We start from the raw sequence: 20,841 nt of genomic DNA on the forward strand, positions 1-20,841 counted from the left end.
TTCTAGGCCCTTACTAGATCCTCAGAAATACCCAGTAAACTACAGCATTTCCTCAAGGTTTTAGATGTGTAGGCACTTACTATATCCTCAGAAATACCCAGTAAAATACAGCATTTCCTTAAGGCTTTAGATTTGTAGGCCCTTATTAGATCCTCAGAAATACCCAGTAAACTACAGCATTTCCTCAAGGCTTTAGATTTGTAGGCCCCTACTAGATCATCAGAAATACCCAGTAAACTGCAGCATTTCCTCAAGGCTTTAGATTTCTAGGCCCTTACTAGATCCTCAGAAATACCCAATAAACTACAGCATTTCCTCAAGGTTTTAGATGTGTAGGCACTTACTATATCCTCAGAAATACCCAGTAAAATACAGCATTTCCTTAAGGCTTTAGATTTGTAGGATCTTACTATATCCTCAGAAATACCCAATAAACTGCAGCATTTCCTCCAGGCTTTAGATTTGTAGGCCCTTACTCTGTCCTCAGAAATACTGAATAAAGTGCAGCATTTCCTCAAGTTTTAGATTTCTAGGATCTTGCTATATCCTCATGAAAACCCAGCTAACTGCATCATTTCTTCCAGGCTTTATATTTGTAGGAACTTACTATATCCTCAAATACCCAGTAAACTGCAGCATTTCCTCCAGGCTTTATATTTGTAAGAACTTACTATATCCTCAGAAATACCCAGTAAACTGCAGCATTTCCTCCAGGCTTTATATTTGTAGGCCCTTACTATATCCTCAGAAATACCCAGTAAACTGCAGCATTTCCTCAAGGCTTTAGATTTGTAGGCCCTTACTATATCCTCAGAAATACCCAGTAAACTACAGCATTTCCTCAAGGTTTTAGATTTGTAGACCCTTACTATATCAGAAATACCCAGTAAACTGCAGCATTTCCTCAAGGTTTTAGATTTGTATGCTTGACTATATCCTCAGAAATACCCAATAAACTACAGCATTTCATCAAGGCTTTAGATTTTTATTCCCTTACTATATCCTCAGAAATACCCAGTAAACTACAGCATTTCCTCAAGGCTTTAGATTTGTAGGCCCTTACTAGATCCTCAGAAATACCCAGTAAACTACAGCATTTCCTCAAGGCTTTAGATTTCTAGGCCCTTACTAGATCCTCAGAAATACCCAGTAAACTGCAGCATTTCCTCAAGGCTTTAGATTTCTAGGCCCTTACTAGATCCTCAGAAATACCCAATAAACTACAGCATTTCCTCAAGGTTTAGATGTGTAGGCCCTTACTATATCCTCAGAAATACCCAGTAAAATACAGCATTTCCTTAAGGCTTTAGATTTGTAGGATCTTACTATATCCTCAGAAATACCCAATAAACTGCAGCATTTCCTCAAGGCTTTAGATTTGTAGGCCCTTACAATATCCTTAGAAATACCAATAAACTGCAGCATTTCCGCCAGGCTTTAGATTTGTAGGCCCTTACTCTGTCCTCAGAAATACTGAATAAAGTGCAGCATTTCCTCAAGGTTTTAGATTTGTAGGATCTTACTATATCCTCATGAAATCCCAGCTAACTGCAACATTTCCTCCAGGCTTTAGATCTGTAGGTTCTTACTATATCCTCAGAAATACCCAGTAAACTGCAGCATTTCCTCAAGGTTTTAAATTTCTAGGCCCTTACTCTGTCCTCAGAAATACTGAATAAAGTGTAGCATTTCCTCAAGGTTTTAGATTTCTAGGATCTTGCTATATCCTCATGAAAACCCAGCTAACTGCATCATTTCCTCCAGGCTTTATATTTGTAGGAACTTACTATATGCTCAGAAATACCCAGTAAACTGCAGCATTTCCTCCAGGCTTTATATTTGTAGGAACTTACTATATCCTCAGAAATACCCATTAAACTGCAGCATTTCCTCAAGGCTTTATATTTGTAGGCCATTACTATATCCTCAGAAATACACAATAAACTGCAGCATTTCCTCAAGGCTTTAGATTTGTAGGCCCTTACTATATCAGAAATACCCAGTAAACTGCAGCATTTTCTCAAGGTTTTAGATTTGAAGGCTTTTACTATATCCTCAGAAATACACAGCAAACTACAGCATTTCCTCAAGGCTTTAGATTTGTAGGCTCTTACTATATCCTCAGAAATACCAAGTAAACTACAACATTTCCTCAAGGTTTTAGATTTGTAGACCCTTACTATATCAGAAATACCCAGTAAACTGCAGCATTTCCTCAAGGTTTTAGATTTGAAGGCTTTTACTATATCCTCAGAAATACACAGCAAACTACAGCATTTCCTCAAGGCTTTAGATTTGTAGGCTCTTACTATATCCTCAGAAATACCCAATAAACTGCAGCATTTCCTTAAGGCTTTAGATTTGTAGGCCCTTGCTAAATGCTCAGAAATACCCAATAAACTGCAACATTCCCTCAAGGCTTTAGATTTGTAGGCCCTTACAATATCCTTAGAAATACCCAATAAACTGCAGCATTTCCTCAAGGCTTTTGATTTGTATGCCATTACTATATGCTCAGAAATACCCATTAAATTACAGCATTTCCCCAAGGTTTTATATTTTTAGGTTCTTACTATATCCTCAGAAATACCCAGTAAACTACAGCCTCTCCTCAAGGTTTTAGATTTGTAGGCCCTTAATAGATCCTCAGAAATACCCAGTAAACTGCAGCATTATCTCAAGGTTTTATATTTCTAGGCCCTTACTCTGTCCTCAGAATTACTGAATAAACTGCAGCATTTCCTCAAGGTTTTAGATTTGTAGGATCTTACTATATATCCTCATGAAAACCCAGTAAACTACAGCATTTCCTCAAGGCTTTAGATTTGTATGCCATTACTATATGTTTAGACATACCCGGAAACTACAGCATTTCCCCAAGGCTTTAGATTTGTAGGATCTTACTGTAACCTCAGAAATACCCAGTAAACTACAGCCTTTCCTCAAGGCTTTGGATTTCTAGGCCCTTACTATATCATCAGAAATACCCAGTAAACTACAGCATTTCCTCAAGGCTTTAGATTTCTAGGCCCTTAGTATATCATTTAGAAATACCCAATAAACTGCAGCATTTTCCCAAGGTTTTAGATTTCTAGGCCCTTACTCTGTCCTCAGAATTACTGAATAAACTGCAGCATTTCCTCAAGGTTTTATATTTGTAGGATCTTACTATATCCTCATGAAAACCCAGTAAACTGCAGCATTTCCTCCAGGCTTTATAATTGTAGGCCCTTACTATATCCTCAGAAATACCCAGTAAACTGCAGCATTATCTCAAGGTTTTATATTTCTAGGCCCTTACTCTGTCCTCAGAATTACTGAATAAACTGCAGCATTTCCTCAAGGTTTTAGATTTGTAGGATCTTACTATATATCCTCATGAAAACCCAGTAAACTACAGCATTTCCTCAAGGCTTTAGATTTGTATGCCATTACTATATGTTTAGACATACCCGGAAACTACAGCATTTCCCCAAGGCTTTAGATTTGTAGGATCTTACTGTAACCTCAGAAATACCCAGTAAACTACAGCCTTTCCTCAAGGCTTTGGATTTCTAGGCCCTTACTATATCATCAGAAATACCCAGTAAACTACAGCATTTCCTCAAGGCTTTAGATTTCTAGGCCCTTACTATATCATTTAGAAATACCCAATAAACTGCAGCATTTCCTCAAGGTTTTATATTTGTAGGATCTTACTATATCCTCATGAAAACCCAGTAAACTGCAGCATTTCCTCCAGGCTTTATAATTGTAGGCCCTTACTATATCCTCAGAAATACTCAGTAAACTACAGCATTTCCTCAAGGTTTTTGATTTCTAGGCCCTTACTCTGTCCTCAGAATTACTGAATAAACTGCAGCATTTCCTCAAGGCTTTAGATTTGTAGGCCCTTACTATAACTTCAAATACCCAGTAAACTACATCATTTCCTCAAGGTTTTAGATTTCTAGGTCCTTACTATATCCTCATGAAAACCCAGTAAACTGCAGAATTTCCTCAAGGTTTTAGATTTATAGGCCCTTACTATATCCTCAAATACCAAGTAAACTACAGCATTTCCTCAAGGTTTTAGATTTCTAGGCCCTTACTCTGTCCTCAGAATTACTGAATAAACTGCAGCATTTCCTCAAGGCTTTAGATTTGCAGGCCCTTACTATATCCTCGGAAATACCCAGTAAACTACAGCATTTCCTCAAGGTCTAAAAGGAACAGAATAGAGGGTGCCACATAGTGCAGATTATAAATAACTTTAGGTGGTGAGCGGAAAATAAATGAAAACCTACTCACACAGAGTAAAGCACTGATGTGCAGTACAAGCAGTCCGGAACCACACGTCGCCCGGTAGACCAATGGAAGATATCGCCAAAAGGAGTTCCTCATCTCACCAGGGAGAGTCCAGAGATGCCCAGAGATCAATAGTCAGGATATGCCAATGGAGCAGGAATCAATAGGAGTCCAGGGGCATTTTGAACACCAAAGCACTCCCCAGTCAGCATGTACAGTAGATCTCTGAGGTTTGGTTCTTCTCAGCCGTCTTCTTGTTGATCACACGTGAATTAGCACCAATACTCCAATAAATTATTTTGATCCTTAATGTCACTGAGCAACAGGTATTCACCTTGTCAATGAGAGTAACACTGACCTATAACGCACTATATAGGTGTTATTGTGCGTTATAGGTCAGTGTTACTCTCATTGACAAGGTGAATACCTGTTGCTCAGTGACATTAAGGTCAAAATCATTTATTGGAGTATTGGTGCTAATTCACGTGTGACCAACAAGAAGACGACTGAGAAGAACCAAACCTCAGAGATCTACTGTACATGCTGTCTGGGGAGTGCTTTGGTGTTCAAAACATCCCCTGGACTTTCTTCACATGTTGCATTGTGTCTCCTGACCTGTGGGTGGACTCCTATTGATTCCTGCTCCATTGGCATATCCTGACTATTGATCTCTGGGCATCTCTGGACTCTCCCTGGTGAGAGGAGGAACCCCTTTTGGCGATATCTTCCATTGGTCTACCGGACGACGTGTGGTTCCGGACTGCTTGTACTGCACATCAGTGCTTTACTCTGTGTGAGTAGGTTTTCATTTATTTTCCGCTCACCACCTAAAGTTATTTATAATATGCACTATGTGGCACCCTCTATTCTGTTCCTTTTAGGTCCTACTTTCTGTGTCGTGGCAAGACACCCTGGAGGAGCGGCCTATATATCCTGGATATATTTCATCATCTCTAAACCTCTGGATTTGAATATAAGGGGACTTTTTGAACCAATCATTTATTGGACTTTTAAGTTTATATATATATATATATATATATATATATATATATATATATATATATACATATACATATATTTATATACCTGCCTTGTGGCTATTGTTGTCTCCTGCTGTAGACCTATATTTTCACATATTTTCACATATTGTCGCTGTATTAGCATTGGTCCATTTAACCATATAGTTATTTTAATATTTATTTCCAACTTATTCCTTTATCAGCGCTGTATTAGCATTGGTCTATTTAACCATATAGTTATTTTAACATTTTATTATTTATCTCCAATTTATTGCTTTATTTTGGTAATTTCACTTGCTTCCAGGTGCCTCTTACAAGTACCCTAGTGACGTTCAGTATCACTAAGTTTACTAGTATTTGATTTCCTCAAGGTTTTATATTTGTAGGCCCTTACTATATCCTCAGTAATACCCAGTAAACTGCAGCATTTCCTCAAGGTTTTAGATTTGTAGGCTTTTACTATATCCTCAGAAATACCCAATAAACTACAGCATTTCCTCAAGGCTTTAGATTTGTAGGCCCTTACTATATCCTCAGAAATACCCAGTAAACTGCAGCATTTCCTCAAGGCTTTAGATTTGTAGGCCCTTGCTAAATGATCAGAAATACCCAATAAACACATTTCCTCAAGGCTTTAGATTTGTAGGCCCTTACTATATCCTCAGAAATACCCAATAAACTGCAGCATTTCCTCAAGGCTTTAGATTTGTAGGCACTTACTATATCCTCAGAAATACCCAATAAACTGCAGCATTTCCTCAAGGCTTTAGATTTGTAGGCCCTTGCTAAATGCTCAGAAATACCCAATAAACTGCAACATTTCCTCAAGGTTTTTGATCTGTAGGCCCTTTCTATATGCTCAGAAATACCCAGTAAACTACAGCATTTCCTCAAGTTTTAGATTTGTAGGCCCTTACAATATCCTCAGAAATACCCAATAAACTGCATAATTTCCTCAAGGCTTTAGATTTTTTATGCCATTACTATATGCTCAGAAATACCCAGTAAACTACAGCATTTCCCCAAGGCTTTAGATTTGTAGGATCTTACTGTATCCATAGAAATACCCAGTAAACTACAGCCTTTCCTCAATGTATTAGATTTCTAGGCATTTACTATATGCTCAGAAATACCTAGTAAACTGTAGCATTTCCTCAAGGCTTTGGATTTCTAGGCACTTACTATATCCTCAGAAATACCCAGTAAACAACAGCATTTCGTCAAGGCTTTAGATTTGTAGGCCCTTACTATATCCTCAGAAATACCCAGTAAACTGCAGCATTTCCTCAAGGCTTTAAATTTCTAGGCCCTTGCTGTATTCTCAGAAATAATACCCAATAAACTGCAGCGTTTCATCAAGGTTTTAGATTTGTAGGTACTTACTATATCCTCAGGACTAGAGCAAGTAAACTATGGTTTGCTGGTTATTCAGTAATGCTATGCTGTAAATTCCTCGACTACTAGGAAGTCTTTTAGTGTCTCTAGAATGGTCTTTTAAATGTTGAAATTTCAGTCTTTAAAGGAAGAGTTGTCTTTAGCACTCTTTGGCAGCAGTGTCTTTAGCACTGTTTGGCAGCAGTTTTTGAAACAATGTTTGCAGCATGTTATACATAGTTGCAAACTCTGCTTCCATAGAATGTACGCTCCTTAGCTCCTATGAGCCTACCTAGATTCAAAAGATGCGAACAGAGGTAAATTAAAAAATGTTTTAAACTGCATGTTCTATCTAAATCATGAACGTTTTTAATTTTTGATCATTCTGTCCTATATTATTTTCCTATTGTTATCCAAATCCATGCCGATCACTGGCAAATAAAATCAATGTCATTTGTATATAGGCAGGATGGGTATACTGGGCATGTTTGCTCAATAATTATATTGTCACTTTTATTACCAACCTGCTTATTCCCTGTCAGCAAAACTGGATGTGGCTGACCTATATGATTACAGGTCAGATTACAAGTGGATCACCATTAAACGCTTCCGCTCAAGCGTTAACTGCAATAGAAGTTTGACTTTTTGCACTCATCGAGTTGTGCTTGTATTATGAGTTGAAAGTAAACTTCTAATATCTAGTGCGCATTCATGTATTCCCCCATAGGAGTCAATTTAGCAAAAAAAGTGGGGGTAAAATCTAACACCCTATCTTTTTGTGGTACTTTTTGGTTTTTGTAGCCTTCATCAATGTAATGGAGTGTCAAACGTGTCCCATAGTAAACTCAATAAAGGATTTGAAAAGTACTCATTATCAAATTGCAGGGCTATGAAACACTCTTGTGTTTTTAATGTATACCTCTGACATAAACCACCATGTCGTATTGTTGTTTGCTCATTTGTGCTACTGCTATAATGTGTGCTGATTTGAGATAACAGTTTGGTTTCAGTACTAAAGATGACGTGTGTAGAGTTATGAAGGTGGAAAGGGATCTCTTTGTGATACTTCAGCAGATTTTGTAAACTTCATCCAGGTAATGAAGAGTCAGATTTTCCCCATAGGATACTCGTTTAATGATTACAAGTGCACTGGTTATCCAATTACAAGGACTTCAGATACTTCAGTGTTGTTGTTTTATACCAATCACTGTGCCCATCTGCCCATATGAACTGTTGCTGCTGCTTCAAATTGTGAAATTTAAGACAACAGTCTCACACTGTGTTGTAGTATTATGCTATCTTGCATCTCTTCTGCTGCTTCCCTACAGCTTTGGATGCCTATGTGCCCATGTGTGCTGCTGTCCAGCTGCAACTATGATGTTCTGAAGAAATTCCCTACGGAAAATGATGGGCAAGGAATTTAGTTAATGGATAAATAATTTTAACAAAATTCCATTGAACTGAACAACACAATGAACTAATCTGAAATGCAAAAAATAAATAAATTACAAATTATTCAAAACAAATGTATTGATCTATGCACATGTCCAATTAGGAGAACACAGAATTTTGTTTAGGATTCTAAAGATAAAGCTTTGAATTTTTTGCTTTTTATTTTACATTGCACTTAAAACTCCAGCCATTCTCAGCAATTGTTTTTGTCTTAACGGGACAGTTTAATCCAGAATTGATTAAAAATATAGATAATCCCTTTATTATCCATTCCCCAGATTTGCATAACCAACACAGTTATATTAAAGGGACAGTCAACACCAGAATTGTTGTCATTTTAAAAGATAGATAATCCCTTAATTACCCATTCCTTAGTTTTTCACAACCAACACAGTTATAATAATACACGTTTTACCTCTGTGATTACCTTGTATCTAAGCCTCTGCAGACTGTCCCTTATTTCACTTCTTTTGACAGACTTGCTTTTTAGCCAATCGGTGCTCACTGCTCGGTAAATTTAAGTGCATGAGCTCAATGTTATCTATATGAAACACGTGAACTAATGCCCTCTAGTGGTGAAAAACTGTCAAATGCAGAGGCGGCCTTTAAAGGGACATTCCAGTCAAAATCTAAAAGCACATAGATTAATTACATCTTTGAATAGAAACGTATTTGCAATATACATGTATTAGCAAAAATGCTTCTAGTAAAAGTTATCACTGTTTTAGTGTTAACATTTTTCTCTGCACGTGCATGTGAAGCATAGCTAGATATTGTCACTGCACACACATTTTAAATGATGCTCAGACCATCACTGGAGCTTGTATCATGTCAGTAATGAACAAATTGAGTAATTACCAGACGGTACGAGCACCTTAGGCTCTCTAAGCAAGTGCTGTGTTTAAAATGCTGGTGCACGGTGCATACTTAAATACACTTTTGAAACAGCTAGAGCTTTTATTAGAAGCATTTTTGCTAATGCGTGTATATTACAAAATTGCTTCTGTTCAATACCGAAATGCATCCATGTGGTTTCCAATTTTGGCTGGAATATCCCTTTAAGGTCTAAGCATATGAACCTCCTAGGTTTAGCTTTCAACTAAGAATACCAATAGAACAAAGCAAAATTGGTGATAAAAGTAAAAAGGAAAGTTGTTTAAAATGACATGCCCTATTTGAATGCTGAAAGTTTTTTTGAGACTTGACTGTCTCTTTAATATACTTTTTACCTCTGTGATTACCTTGTATCTAAGCCACTGCAGACTGTCCCCTTATCTCAGTGCTTTTGACAGACTTGCATTTTAGCCAATCAGTGCTCACTCATAAATAACTCCACAATAGTGAGCAAAATGTTATCTATATGGCACACATGAACTAGCGCTGTCTAGCTGTGAAAAACTTTCCAAATGTACTGAGATAACAGACAGCATTTAAGGGCTTAGGAATTAGCATATGAGCCTACCTAGGTTTAGCTTTCAACAAAGAATACAAAGAGAATAAAGGAAATGTGATGGCAAACATAAATTGGAAAGTTGTTTAAAATTGCATGCCCTATCTGAATTATGAAAGTTTAATTTTGATTAGACTGTCCCTTGGCTAGTATACCCTGTTAACGAAGTAAATACATCCTACCTTCTGTCTCATACTGCAGTCCCAGCTGTCGGCTCAGAAAGCATCTCCCTTCATATGGTAAGGGAGTGCTGATCGTGCTCCAATTACCATATGAAGCTAGATTGTCAGATCATTACAGACACTGATACGATCTATGTCACTGTAATGATCTCCATTGTGGTTGGCAGTTGGTGTGGGAGGCTGGTGGGCAGCCCAGCGGCGAAGTTGGGAGGAAGTGTGAAGGAGTGGGAGTGGTCCTACAATACGGTAAAAAAAATTGAAGGGAGAGGGATGGATGCACTATAGACAATCAGTTGAGGGGAGGGGGGACCATGACACTAAAGAAAAAATAAATAGTAATTATTAAGAAAAAAACTCTTCAAACTAGGTAGCATGGTGGTAGCAAGTAAGAGGGGAGGGTTGGAAAGCTGTGGGAGGGATCAGGGAGGTGGGTGGATGAGGAGGGTTCTCACTACACTGCAGAAAGTAAAAAAAAAAAATGTTTAAAAAAAATAAAAATAAATGCCTTAAACTGCACACTGGCAGACTGTCGGCCAGTACTTAAGATGGTGGTGACCAGTGGAGGGTGAGGGAGGGAAGAGAGATGTTTGGATAGAGATCAGGGGGTGGTAGGGTAATCTCTACACCACACCTTAAATTAACCTTACAAGCTACCTGATTAACCCCATTCACTGTTGGGAATTTCAGAAGTGTGGTGCACAGCTGCAATTAGTGGCCTACTATTTGTCAAAAACAATGGCAAAGCCATGCATGCCTGCTGTTTCTGAACAAAGGCGACCCCAGAGAAGCTTTTACATTAGTTTGTGCCATGATTGCACAAGTGGTATGTAAATAATTTCATTGAGAAAACCCAAAGTTTGTGAAAAAGTAAAAAAAAAAAAAATATGATCCCATTTGGTGGCAAAATGGTGGCATAAAATATACTAAAATGAGCCTAGATCAATACCTTGGGTTCTAAATATATATACAGTGTGTGTATATATATATATATATATATATATATATATATATATATATAATTTTTTATTATTTTTTTTTTTATAGGTAAATAAAAACAAACAAGACTCTATTTCTGTTTAAATGGAGTGATAGCAAAAATGCTAAAAAAATTCTCTGGTCTTTTTGGCGTTTTTTTTTTTTTTTTTTTTTTAATTCCTGGTCCTTATGGGGTTAACAATTCACTTAAATGTCAAATTCACAATTACAAAAATAAATAAATAATAAAACAGTTACTCAAAATCAAATAGTGATTACATTTATACGAGACATTTTCACATTATGGTATATTTATATTGAAACTGTTTCTGTAAGTCTGTATTTGAATCTTGAAATTGAACATCTGTTTGACCAAGAAAAAACCCTCTCACTTTAATTACAGAGTGATGTTATGAACAAAGAGTATTATGCTTTCATTGATAGCCACAACTTTAATGTTACTAAATAAAATCATTGCTCCAATTTATGTAAGCCTCTTACAGTTTAAATGTACACAGACAGTATATACAAACAGCTCCTATTTTTAAACCTTTTTATGTAAATATACATTTTCTGATTTGAGCTATAACCCGTTCATCACAGTCTATTTTTTTTCTACACTGAAATATTGTATTTTATATGCAGAAATGGTGCCTCAGTATGTGTAATGATTTTTTTTTTATTTTAGTCTCTTTTTAAAAATGGTGTGGATTATTTGTGGAGCGAATAAATTAAATCTTCTTTTAGGCTTTAGGGTTTATTTTAATCTTTCAACATCCAGTGGTAGAAAAATAGAAAGTTATTTCTAGCAAAGTTCAATTCAGTTTATAATAAAACCTGAGCGTTAAAGATTATTTTATTTTCATTAATGAGGCTGTACTATTTTTCTAAATCAATCATGTATCCCAGGTTAGGAGTAAATGGATCACCCAAAGTAAATGTAGAAATGTATTATTTATTAAATCATTATTTTTATAGTTTTATTTTTTACGGGTTTTACCAAAATAAACTACATTAATAAATGCTTGTTAGTTTGTCGGAGGGGTTTGATAAAATGGTGAGATCATGTTCAAAATTCATTAAGCATCACTAAACCTATATTTTCTACAGATTTGCTAGTATACGTTCATTTTATTAACATCTATAGTTGTAAGTGCCCAGTATATGATATCAAAGCAGAAAAACAATAATTATAACACCTTTGGAAACATGCTTTAAACATGAGGCTAGATTACGAGTTTTGCGTTATGAGTAAAAAGCAGCATTAAGGCTCATTTTCGTAAAATCTTTTTTTCAATGGGACTTCCATAGCGCCAATATTACAAGATTTTTTTTTTTTTTTAGGCCAAAAAGTGAGCGGTACAGCCTATCACGCAACATTCATAATGCATTCTAAAGTCAGTAGTTATGAGTTTTATACTACAGAGCTGTAGCATAAAACTCATAACTAAAGTGCTAAAAAGTACACTAACACCCATAAACTACCTATTAACCCCTAAACTGAGGCCCTCCTGCATCGCAAACACTAAAAAAAATTATTAACCCCTAATTTGCCACTCCGGACATCACCGCCACTATAATAAACATATTAACCCCTAAACCGCCGCACTCCCGCCTTGCAAACACTAGTTAAATATTATTAACCCCTAATCTGCTGTCCCTAACATCGCCGCCAACTACCTACATTTATTAACCCCTAATCTGCTGCCCCCAACGTCGCCGCCACTATACTATATTTATTAACCCCTAAACCTAAGTCTAACCCTAACACCCCCTAACTTTAATATAATTAAAATAATTCTAAAAAAAATCTACTATTAATAACTAAATAATTCCTATTTAAAACTAAATACTTACCTGTAAAATAAACCCAAAGCTAGCTATAATATAACTAATAGCTACATTGTATCTAGCTTAGGGTTTATTTTTATTTTACAGGCAAGTTTGTATTTATTTTAACTAGGTAGAATAGTTACTAAATAGTTATTAACTATTTAATAACTACCTACCTAAAATAAATACAAATTTACCTGTAAAATAAAACCTAACCTGTCTTACACTAACACCTAACCTTACACTACAATTAAATAAATTACCTAAATTAAATACAATTACCTAAATCACAAAAAAACACTAAATAACACAAAATTAAAAACAAATTAGAAGATATTTAAACTTATTACACCTAATCTAATAGCCCTATCAAAATAAAAAAGCCCCCCCCAAAGATTTTTTCAACCTTAATTCCGATTGGCTGATAGAATTCTATCAGCCAATCGGAATCTAAGGGACACCATCTTGGATGATGTCACTTAAAGGAACCTTCATTCGTTGTCGTCATCAGAAGAGGATGCTCCGCGCCGGATGTCTTGAAGATGGACCTGCTCTGCACCGGATGGAGGACTACTTCTCCCGGTTTGGATGAAGACTTTTCCCGGCTTCGTTGAGGACTTCTTGCTGCTTCATTGAGGACTTCTCCCAGCTTTGTTGAGGATGGATGTCGGCTCTTCAAAACTGTAAGTGGATCTTCAGGGGTTAGTGTTAGGTTTTTTAAAGGGTTTATTGGGTGGGTTTTATTTTTAGGTTAGGGCTTTGGGCTGCAATAGAGCTAAATGCCCTTTTCAGGGCAATGGGGAGCTTTAGGTTTTTTAAGTTAGACTTTTATTTGAGGGGTTGGTTGTGTGGGTGGTGGGTTTTACTGTTGGGGGGGGGGCGTTTGTATTTTCTTTTACAAGTAAAAGAGCTGATTTATTTGGGGCAATGCCCCGCAATTTGTTTATTATTTTGTGTAATTTAGTGTTTTTTTTTTTTGTGATTTAGGTAATTGTATTTAATTTAGTTAATTGTATTTAATTTAGGTAATTTATTTAATTGTAGTGTAAGGTTTGGTGTTAGTGTAAGACAGGTTAGGTTTTATTTTACAGGTAAATTTGTATTTATTTTAGCTAGGTAGTTATTAAATAGTTAATAACTATTTAGTAACTATTCTACCTAGTTAAAATAAATACAAACTAGTTCTACCTACCTAGTTAAAATAAATACAAACAAAGTTTTAAATAGGAATTATTTAGTTATAAAATAGTAGATTTTATTTAAATTATATTTAAGTTGGGGGATGTTAGGGTAAGACTTAGGTTTAGGGGTTAATAAATATAGTATAGTGGCGGCGACGTCGGGAGCGGCAGATTAGGGGTTAATAAATGAAGGTAGGTGACGGTAGGGGTTAATAATATTAACTAGTGTTTGCGAGGCGGGAGTGCGGCGGTTTATGGGTTTATATGTTTATTTTAGAGGCGGCGATGTCCGGAGCAGCAGATTAGGGGTTAATAAATATAATGTAGGTGTTGGTGATGTCGGGGTGGCAGATTAGGGGTTAATAAGTATAATGTAGGTGTCAGCGATGTTGGGGGCAGCAGATTAGGGGTTAATAAGTGTAAGATTAGGGGTGTTTAGACTCAGGGTTCATGTTAGGGTGTAAGGTGTAAACATATAATGTGTTTCCCCATAGGAATCAATGGGGATCCGTTACAGACCTTTACTCTGCTTTTTTGCAGGTGTTAGGCTTTTTTTCAGCCGGTTCTCCCCATTAATGTCTATAGGGAAATCGTGCATGAGCACGTACAACCAGCTCACCGCTGAATTAAGCAGCGCTGGTATTGGAGTGCGGTATGGAGCACAATTTTGCTCTACGCTCACTTCTTGCCTTTTAACGCCGGGTTTATAAAAACCTGTAATAACAGTGCTGTAGGTAAGTGAGCGGTGACAATAACGTACAAGTTAGCACCCCTCATAACGCAAAACTCGTAATCTAGCTAATGGTTAATATAAATAAAAATGTAAAAAATAAAAACTACAGATTTAATGAATGACGTTAAAATCATAAAAAAAATAGATAATTTAACATGGGGAATTCCTTGGGTGTGTCTGAAGTTCTGTCCAAAGGTTAATCGTCTTCTCTATGCATGTTCCACCAGCATGTTGTGCTGTTTCTCTACAAATGAAGCTGCAGACTTTGTTTCAAAATACATAATAGACTTATTGCACTGAAAGAAAAGTGTATATATGCAAAACTAGAAGTGAATGCAAGTTAAAATGCACTATGGGAGTCAGATGGCTACTATATGTAGCTTCAGCCCCTTTTTTTTTTTTTTTTTTTTTTTTTTTTTTTTAGAGAACTGAGTGAAGGCTGCCCATGCTAAGGTTGGGGATGATATTTCTTTTTGACAGTCAATAGAGACTCAGTGCTTATCGTCATTATATTAAAAATGTAATTACTGAAAGTATAACAATACATTATGCATCCATTACTTATTTTGCTTGCTTTTGCAAACAGCTAAGGCTATTTTTTGATCCAGTGTGATCACAATGGCCCATTTTTGGCTCTTTCCCTTACTCACAAATGTTTTTTTGGATTCCTGGGGCTGAAAAGCTCTCAGTGATCACAATCAATTTTCAATTTACTTTTTAACACCTTTCAGAGGCCAGTTTTGACTTTTCAAATTCAACCCTCTAGGCACAGGATAAGTCATCAAAAGGGCATTTTGCACACTTTTTTGCAAGTATTTCTTGGCTTTTTGATTTCTTGGCTATTTGGAAGCAGTCTATTATCTTGCACATGTGCAAACCACTCTGAAATGGCCACATGACACATTGTAGAGTTCTATGACCATACATTATATTGATTTACTCTCCATGCATCACTATTGTAGAGGATGTACAGTGGACAAGGTATGCATTTACTTATGTATAGGTACCTATGTATATGTGTTGAGTATGTGATATCCTGTACAGGAGATCTGCAGGAAAAGTCTCTTCAGGAACCCAACGTCTACAAATAACGTAATTTTTCATTTTAATATTTGATCACTAACAGTACTGATGTTTTCAAAATCGGGTTTTAAAATGGGATCATACAATTCTGAATTTCATAGGAACAAGACGTGTATTGGCAAAAAAAAAGTTGTTTCGTCCAAAAGATTTGTTTCAGATTTTTAGGAACGTTCGGTTAGGCCAATTTTCGTCCCAACAACTAATATAGACAATCAATATTAACAAAATTCTTACATTATAGGATGCAAACAATTAAAATAACCTATTTTTCAATGTTAAAAAAACCCATACAACTCATTTAAGACTAGAATCCAGGATTTACCGCCTGACTGGTCTTCCCTAACATCAGTGATCAATATCATTATGGCACGATTGGACAGTGGACGATGATTAAATGAATGGTAAGACCCCCTGTACATCATTACAAACAAAGGAGCTTATTAACCAGACAATATAGTTCCTTCCCCCATCCCTGCACCTTTTTTTTGGCACCAAACTGCATGAATAAATTGATTTTGTTAAGCAATCATTCGTTTTTGATCCATTTCGTCCAATAATATATTTGTCTGCTTGTATATTAATCATTTCAATGAATTAGCAAAATTCTGATGTATTTGCATTCATCCAATACTCAAGTGCACGTCTAAGTATTGTTTTTGACACTATTTTGATATTTGTTTAAAGCACCATTTCCATTTTGGACTGATCTGAAAACAAGATGGCGACTATAGGTTTCTATTGAAATAACTTTTTAAACTGGATTTTAACTTTGCTTAAAATGTAAAGCATGAACCTGCTGCCTTGCAACATTGTATCTACCTAGGAGGATCTCAAATGAGATTGCGCCATCAAGACTAGGTTTTTATAAGGAATATTCCTCCATGCAGGCTAACACCGTCATGAAAGTGCTTTTCAAACATTATTGAACTTGTAAGCCGGAATGCTCCTTCGTGACCATTAGTTCAATACTGTAGGCATGAGTACTTTGAAAGTACTCTTGTGTCTTTGTTTCTGTCAGTTTCTATATGAAGGACAGCTACTACACACAACAGCTTTTTCGGAAGCTTTTGTGTTTGAGACTCTGCACTTTTAACAAACTAAATAATTTTGCATTGCGATCCTTTGAGAAACTCAACAACCAATTCGTTCGGAAAGCTAAAAACAACTATGTGAGCAAATCATCAATCGATTGTGATTGACCCCTTCATTTTAAATAATTCACTTCCTGCTCTAAGCAATCATAGTGAAGCATGTTGCTTTGTCAGGCAAACTATAGCTTCACTGTGATTGCTTAGAGCAGGGCACAAAATAATTGACCGCTAGTCCTAAATGGCCACAAGTAAAGGAGATAAGAAAAAACATACTCACCAGGTATGGGCATCTATAGAAATAGTTTCTGTATGGAGAGTAAAAATTAAAAATAAGTGTACAGTATAATAATACAGTTTGGATAAATGCTAATTTATACATAATGGGATATATAAACATTTCTTTTGCATTTAAGTGTTTTATTGGTGATGTTTACACTGTATTTTAAAAAACGTACTTAAAGGAACATTCAATACAGTACAATTGTGTAATTAACAAGTGCATAATAAAAAGACAATGCGAAAAACACTTACTTTGAATTTTGAATAAGCAGTAGATTTTTTTTATGAATTGTTTTTCTTCCTATTTGCCCACACTCTGTATCATGTGACAGCCATCAGCCAATCACAGACTAGTATATGTATACCCAGTGAACTTGTGCACATGCTCAGTAGGAGCTTGGGGCTCAGAAAGTGTATATATAATAAGACTGTGCAAATTAGATAATGGAAGTAAACTGGAAAATCTCTTAAAATTGCATGCTCTATCTGAATCATGAAAGTACATTTTTAACTTTAGTGTTATTAGTCATATGTGGTCACTCTAGTAACAAAGTGGTTAAAGTCAACTGAACAGCCTTCCTATCTGCAGTCAGTATACTGCATTTGTATGCTAAAGTGTTACTAGATACTGCAGTATCTCTAAAGATGTATATGTATGTGTAAATATTATATATATATATATATATATACACACACACATATAGACATATGTATATCTATTTATGTGTATATATGTATTTACAGACATATACACATATAAAAACAAATACATACCTATAAGTGCATTGGAGTCATTTGCAGTTAAGTAGATGAATTCATGTAAAAGCATATTTAAGCAATATTCATATTTCATAAAAAATTTTACTATGTATTTACTCTAAATATTTGACATTCCAATGTTATGCACATAGTAGAATATGTTCTAAGTATTTCTAAATAGATATTAATATATATATATATATATATATATATATATATATATATATATATATATATATACCGAAAACATGTAAAATCATATTTATGCAATGTTCACATTTAATAAAGTGTTATAGTGTATATTTACTGTAAATATTTTGCATGCCAATGTTCTGCACATAGCAGAATATGTTCTATTTATTTTTTTAATAGATAATCCTATGTATATATATCTATGCCTATATACAGTGGATATAAAAAGTCTACACACCCCTGTTAAAATGTCAGGTTTCTGTGATGTAAAAAAAGGAGACAAAGATAAATCATTTCAGAACTTTTTCCACCTTTAATGTGACCTATAAACTACACAACTCAATTGAAAAACAAACTGAAATCTAGGCAAGTAAACAAAAAAAAACTAAAATAATGTGGTTGCATAAGTGTGCATTATAACTGGGGATGTAGCTGTGTTCAGAATTAAGCAATCACATTCAAAACCATGTTAAATAAGAGTCATCACACACCTGCCATAATTTAAAGTGCCTCTGATTAACCCCGAATAAAGTTCAGCTGTTCTAGTAGGTCTTTCCTGACATTTTCTTAGTCGCGTCCTACACAAAAGCCATGGTCCGCAGGGAGCTTTCAAAGCATCAGAGGGATCTCATTGTTAAAAGGTATCAGTCAGGAGAAGGGTACAAAAGAATTTCCAAGGCATTAGGTATTCCATGGAACACAGTGAAGACAGTCAAGAGGCCTACAGCAACATTAGGATGGAGCTGCAGGAATATCTGGCAAGTACTGGCTGTGTGGTACATGTGACAACAATCTCCCGTATTCTTCATATGTTTGGGCTTTGGGGTAGACGGCATGATGGAAGCCTTTTCTTACGAAGATAAACATCCCAAGCCCAGCTAAATTTAGCAAAAACACATCTGAAGTGTCCCAAAAGCATGTGAGAAAAGGTGTTCTGGTCTGATGAAACCAAGGTTGAACTTTTTGGCAATAATTCCAAAAGATATGTTTGGCGCAAAAACAACACTGCATATCACCAAAAGAGCATCATACCCACAGTGAAACATGGTGATGGCAGCATCATGCTTTGGGGCTGGAACTGGGGCCTTATTCAAGGTAGAAGGAATTATGAACAGTTCCAAATACCAGTCAATATTGGCACAAAACCTTCAGGCTTCTGCTAGAAAGCTGAACATGAAGAGGAACTTCATCTTTCAGCATGACAACGACCCAAAGCATACAACCAAATCAACAAAGGATTGGCTTCACCAGAAGAAGATTAAAATTTTGGAATGGCCCAGCCAGAGCTCAGACCTGAATCCAATCGAAAATTTGTGGGGTGATCTGAAGAGGGCTGTACACATGAGATGCCCTCGCAATCTGACAGATTTGGAGTGTTTTTGCAAAGAAGAGTGGGCAAATCTTGCCAAGTCAAGATGTGCCATGCTGATAGACTCATACCCCATGAATGCTGTAATAAAATCAAAAGTTGATTCAACAAAGTATTATTTTAAGATGGTAAATTATTCCCAATAATTTATGAGATCAAACTCTAAGTTCAATCCTCTTGGTATTCTAGTATCCATCTTAAAGATCCATAGCATCTCTCTCTTAGATAGTGCTACTTCCCGATCACCCCCTCTCTTAGGTCTCAATACCATGTCTATAGGTTGCCAAGAAAAGCAGGTTAGGTCCTTCTTGTCGATCTCATAAATTATTGGGAATAATTTACCATCTTTTATCTTTGCCCTTGGTCCTGTTCCTTCCATTTACCATCCTATATTGCTCAAACCCCCTGCCTGCTTTGTATAGTCTCTGTTGATAATATGCTTTCCAGTCCCAGTATAGAGATCTACGGACTATATCTTAAGGTATATGTGTGTGTATATATATATATATATATTTAGTCAACATTGGCCTAATTTTCAGTACCCCTTGACTCTAGTCAAATTGAAAAATGTAAAAATTAAAAATTAAAATTACACTGAGTGAGTGAGATACATAAATGTAAATTACTACCTTCCATCCATATATGTGCTTCTTATCCTAGACTACTGACCAATGAGGATTAATATAGCTGTAGGTTGTGTATATTTATATATCTATAAATCTCAATGGGTCCCTATATATACACACACATTTAGGCTATATAAAACAGAACTATTATATGACATGCCTTTTACTGACTTGTCTGTTTATATGCGTTATGCGTATGAACTGGAGACTATATCATCACTCCATCGAATTTGCTACAATTGATAGGGTTTTCTAGGATAGTGTTTAAAATGTTCTCCACTACAGGCGTCATTTATACGTATTTGCATATATATATATATATATATATATATATATATATATATATATATATATATATATATATATATATATATATATATATATATATATATATATATATAATTACAATAATAATATCATAATGCGTAGTTTTCAGGAGGGTATAGTAGATTCAGACAGTCTCCTCTCCTTGCAACAGTAGTTAAGTGTGTAAAAGGAAAACCATGGTCTATGGATTGCAAAATACTAGTTCATTTCTGAGTTATATAAATGTATAAGTAATGGTGAATAGATGTATATACATTAAATTGGTCACACTTTTTATTGCACTGTATCACAAGACTACTATGAAAGTTTATCATGTTGTAAGTATTCCCTTTTTCACCCCCAGGATATGTGGGGTTAAATTTACTCTGGGCGTGTTGTTTTAACAATGTGTCACTTTTAACCAATGGTGTTGTTCTAATCATGTATATAATGTACACCTGTGGCTGGCATCAGTATGCTATGATTACGGCTATGCCGAAACGCGTAAGCCTGTCAGCCAGAGGTATCCCATCTCTGTTTGTTCTAACTTGACTGCATGTCCTACTTTTAAATAACCAATAAAGGTTATGTTTTATATATTTACTACTTGCGCTCTTGTTTCTTTTGTTTGGTGGACTCTCTATGCCTGA

The 20,841-nt window shown here is 35.7% G+C and overlaps 1 protein-coding gene across 3 annotated transcripts in view; it reads left to right on the forward strand.

The window, feature by feature from the left end:
• The window catches only part of CPQ (carboxypeptidase Q), a 1,179,997-nt gene that overhangs the window by 1,036,739 nt on the left and 122,417 nt on the right, over window positions 1-20,841 (forward strand). Inside the window, exon 8 of one of the 3 annotated variants that reach the window (XM_053715231.1) lies at window positions 8,009-8,456. The exons of the other annotated variants lie outside the window; for them this stretch is intronic. Within the exon in view, the coding sequence (XP_053571206.1) occupies window positions 8,009-8,058 (50 nt within the window). The 3' untranslated portion in view covers window positions 8,059-8,456. Of the gene's footprint in view, window positions 1-8,008; window positions 8,457-20,841 lie in introns of those variants that run through there. 3 annotated transcript variants of the gene reach the window in all.

The sequence above is a fragment of the Bombina bombina genome, chromosome 5 (genome assembly GCF_027579735.1).
Source record: "Bombina bombina isolate aBomBom1 chromosome 5, aBomBom1.pri, whole genome shotgun sequence".
In the NCBI taxonomy this organism is placed as follows: Eukaryota; Metazoa; Chordata; class Amphibia; order Anura; family Bombinatoridae; genus Bombina; species Bombina bombina.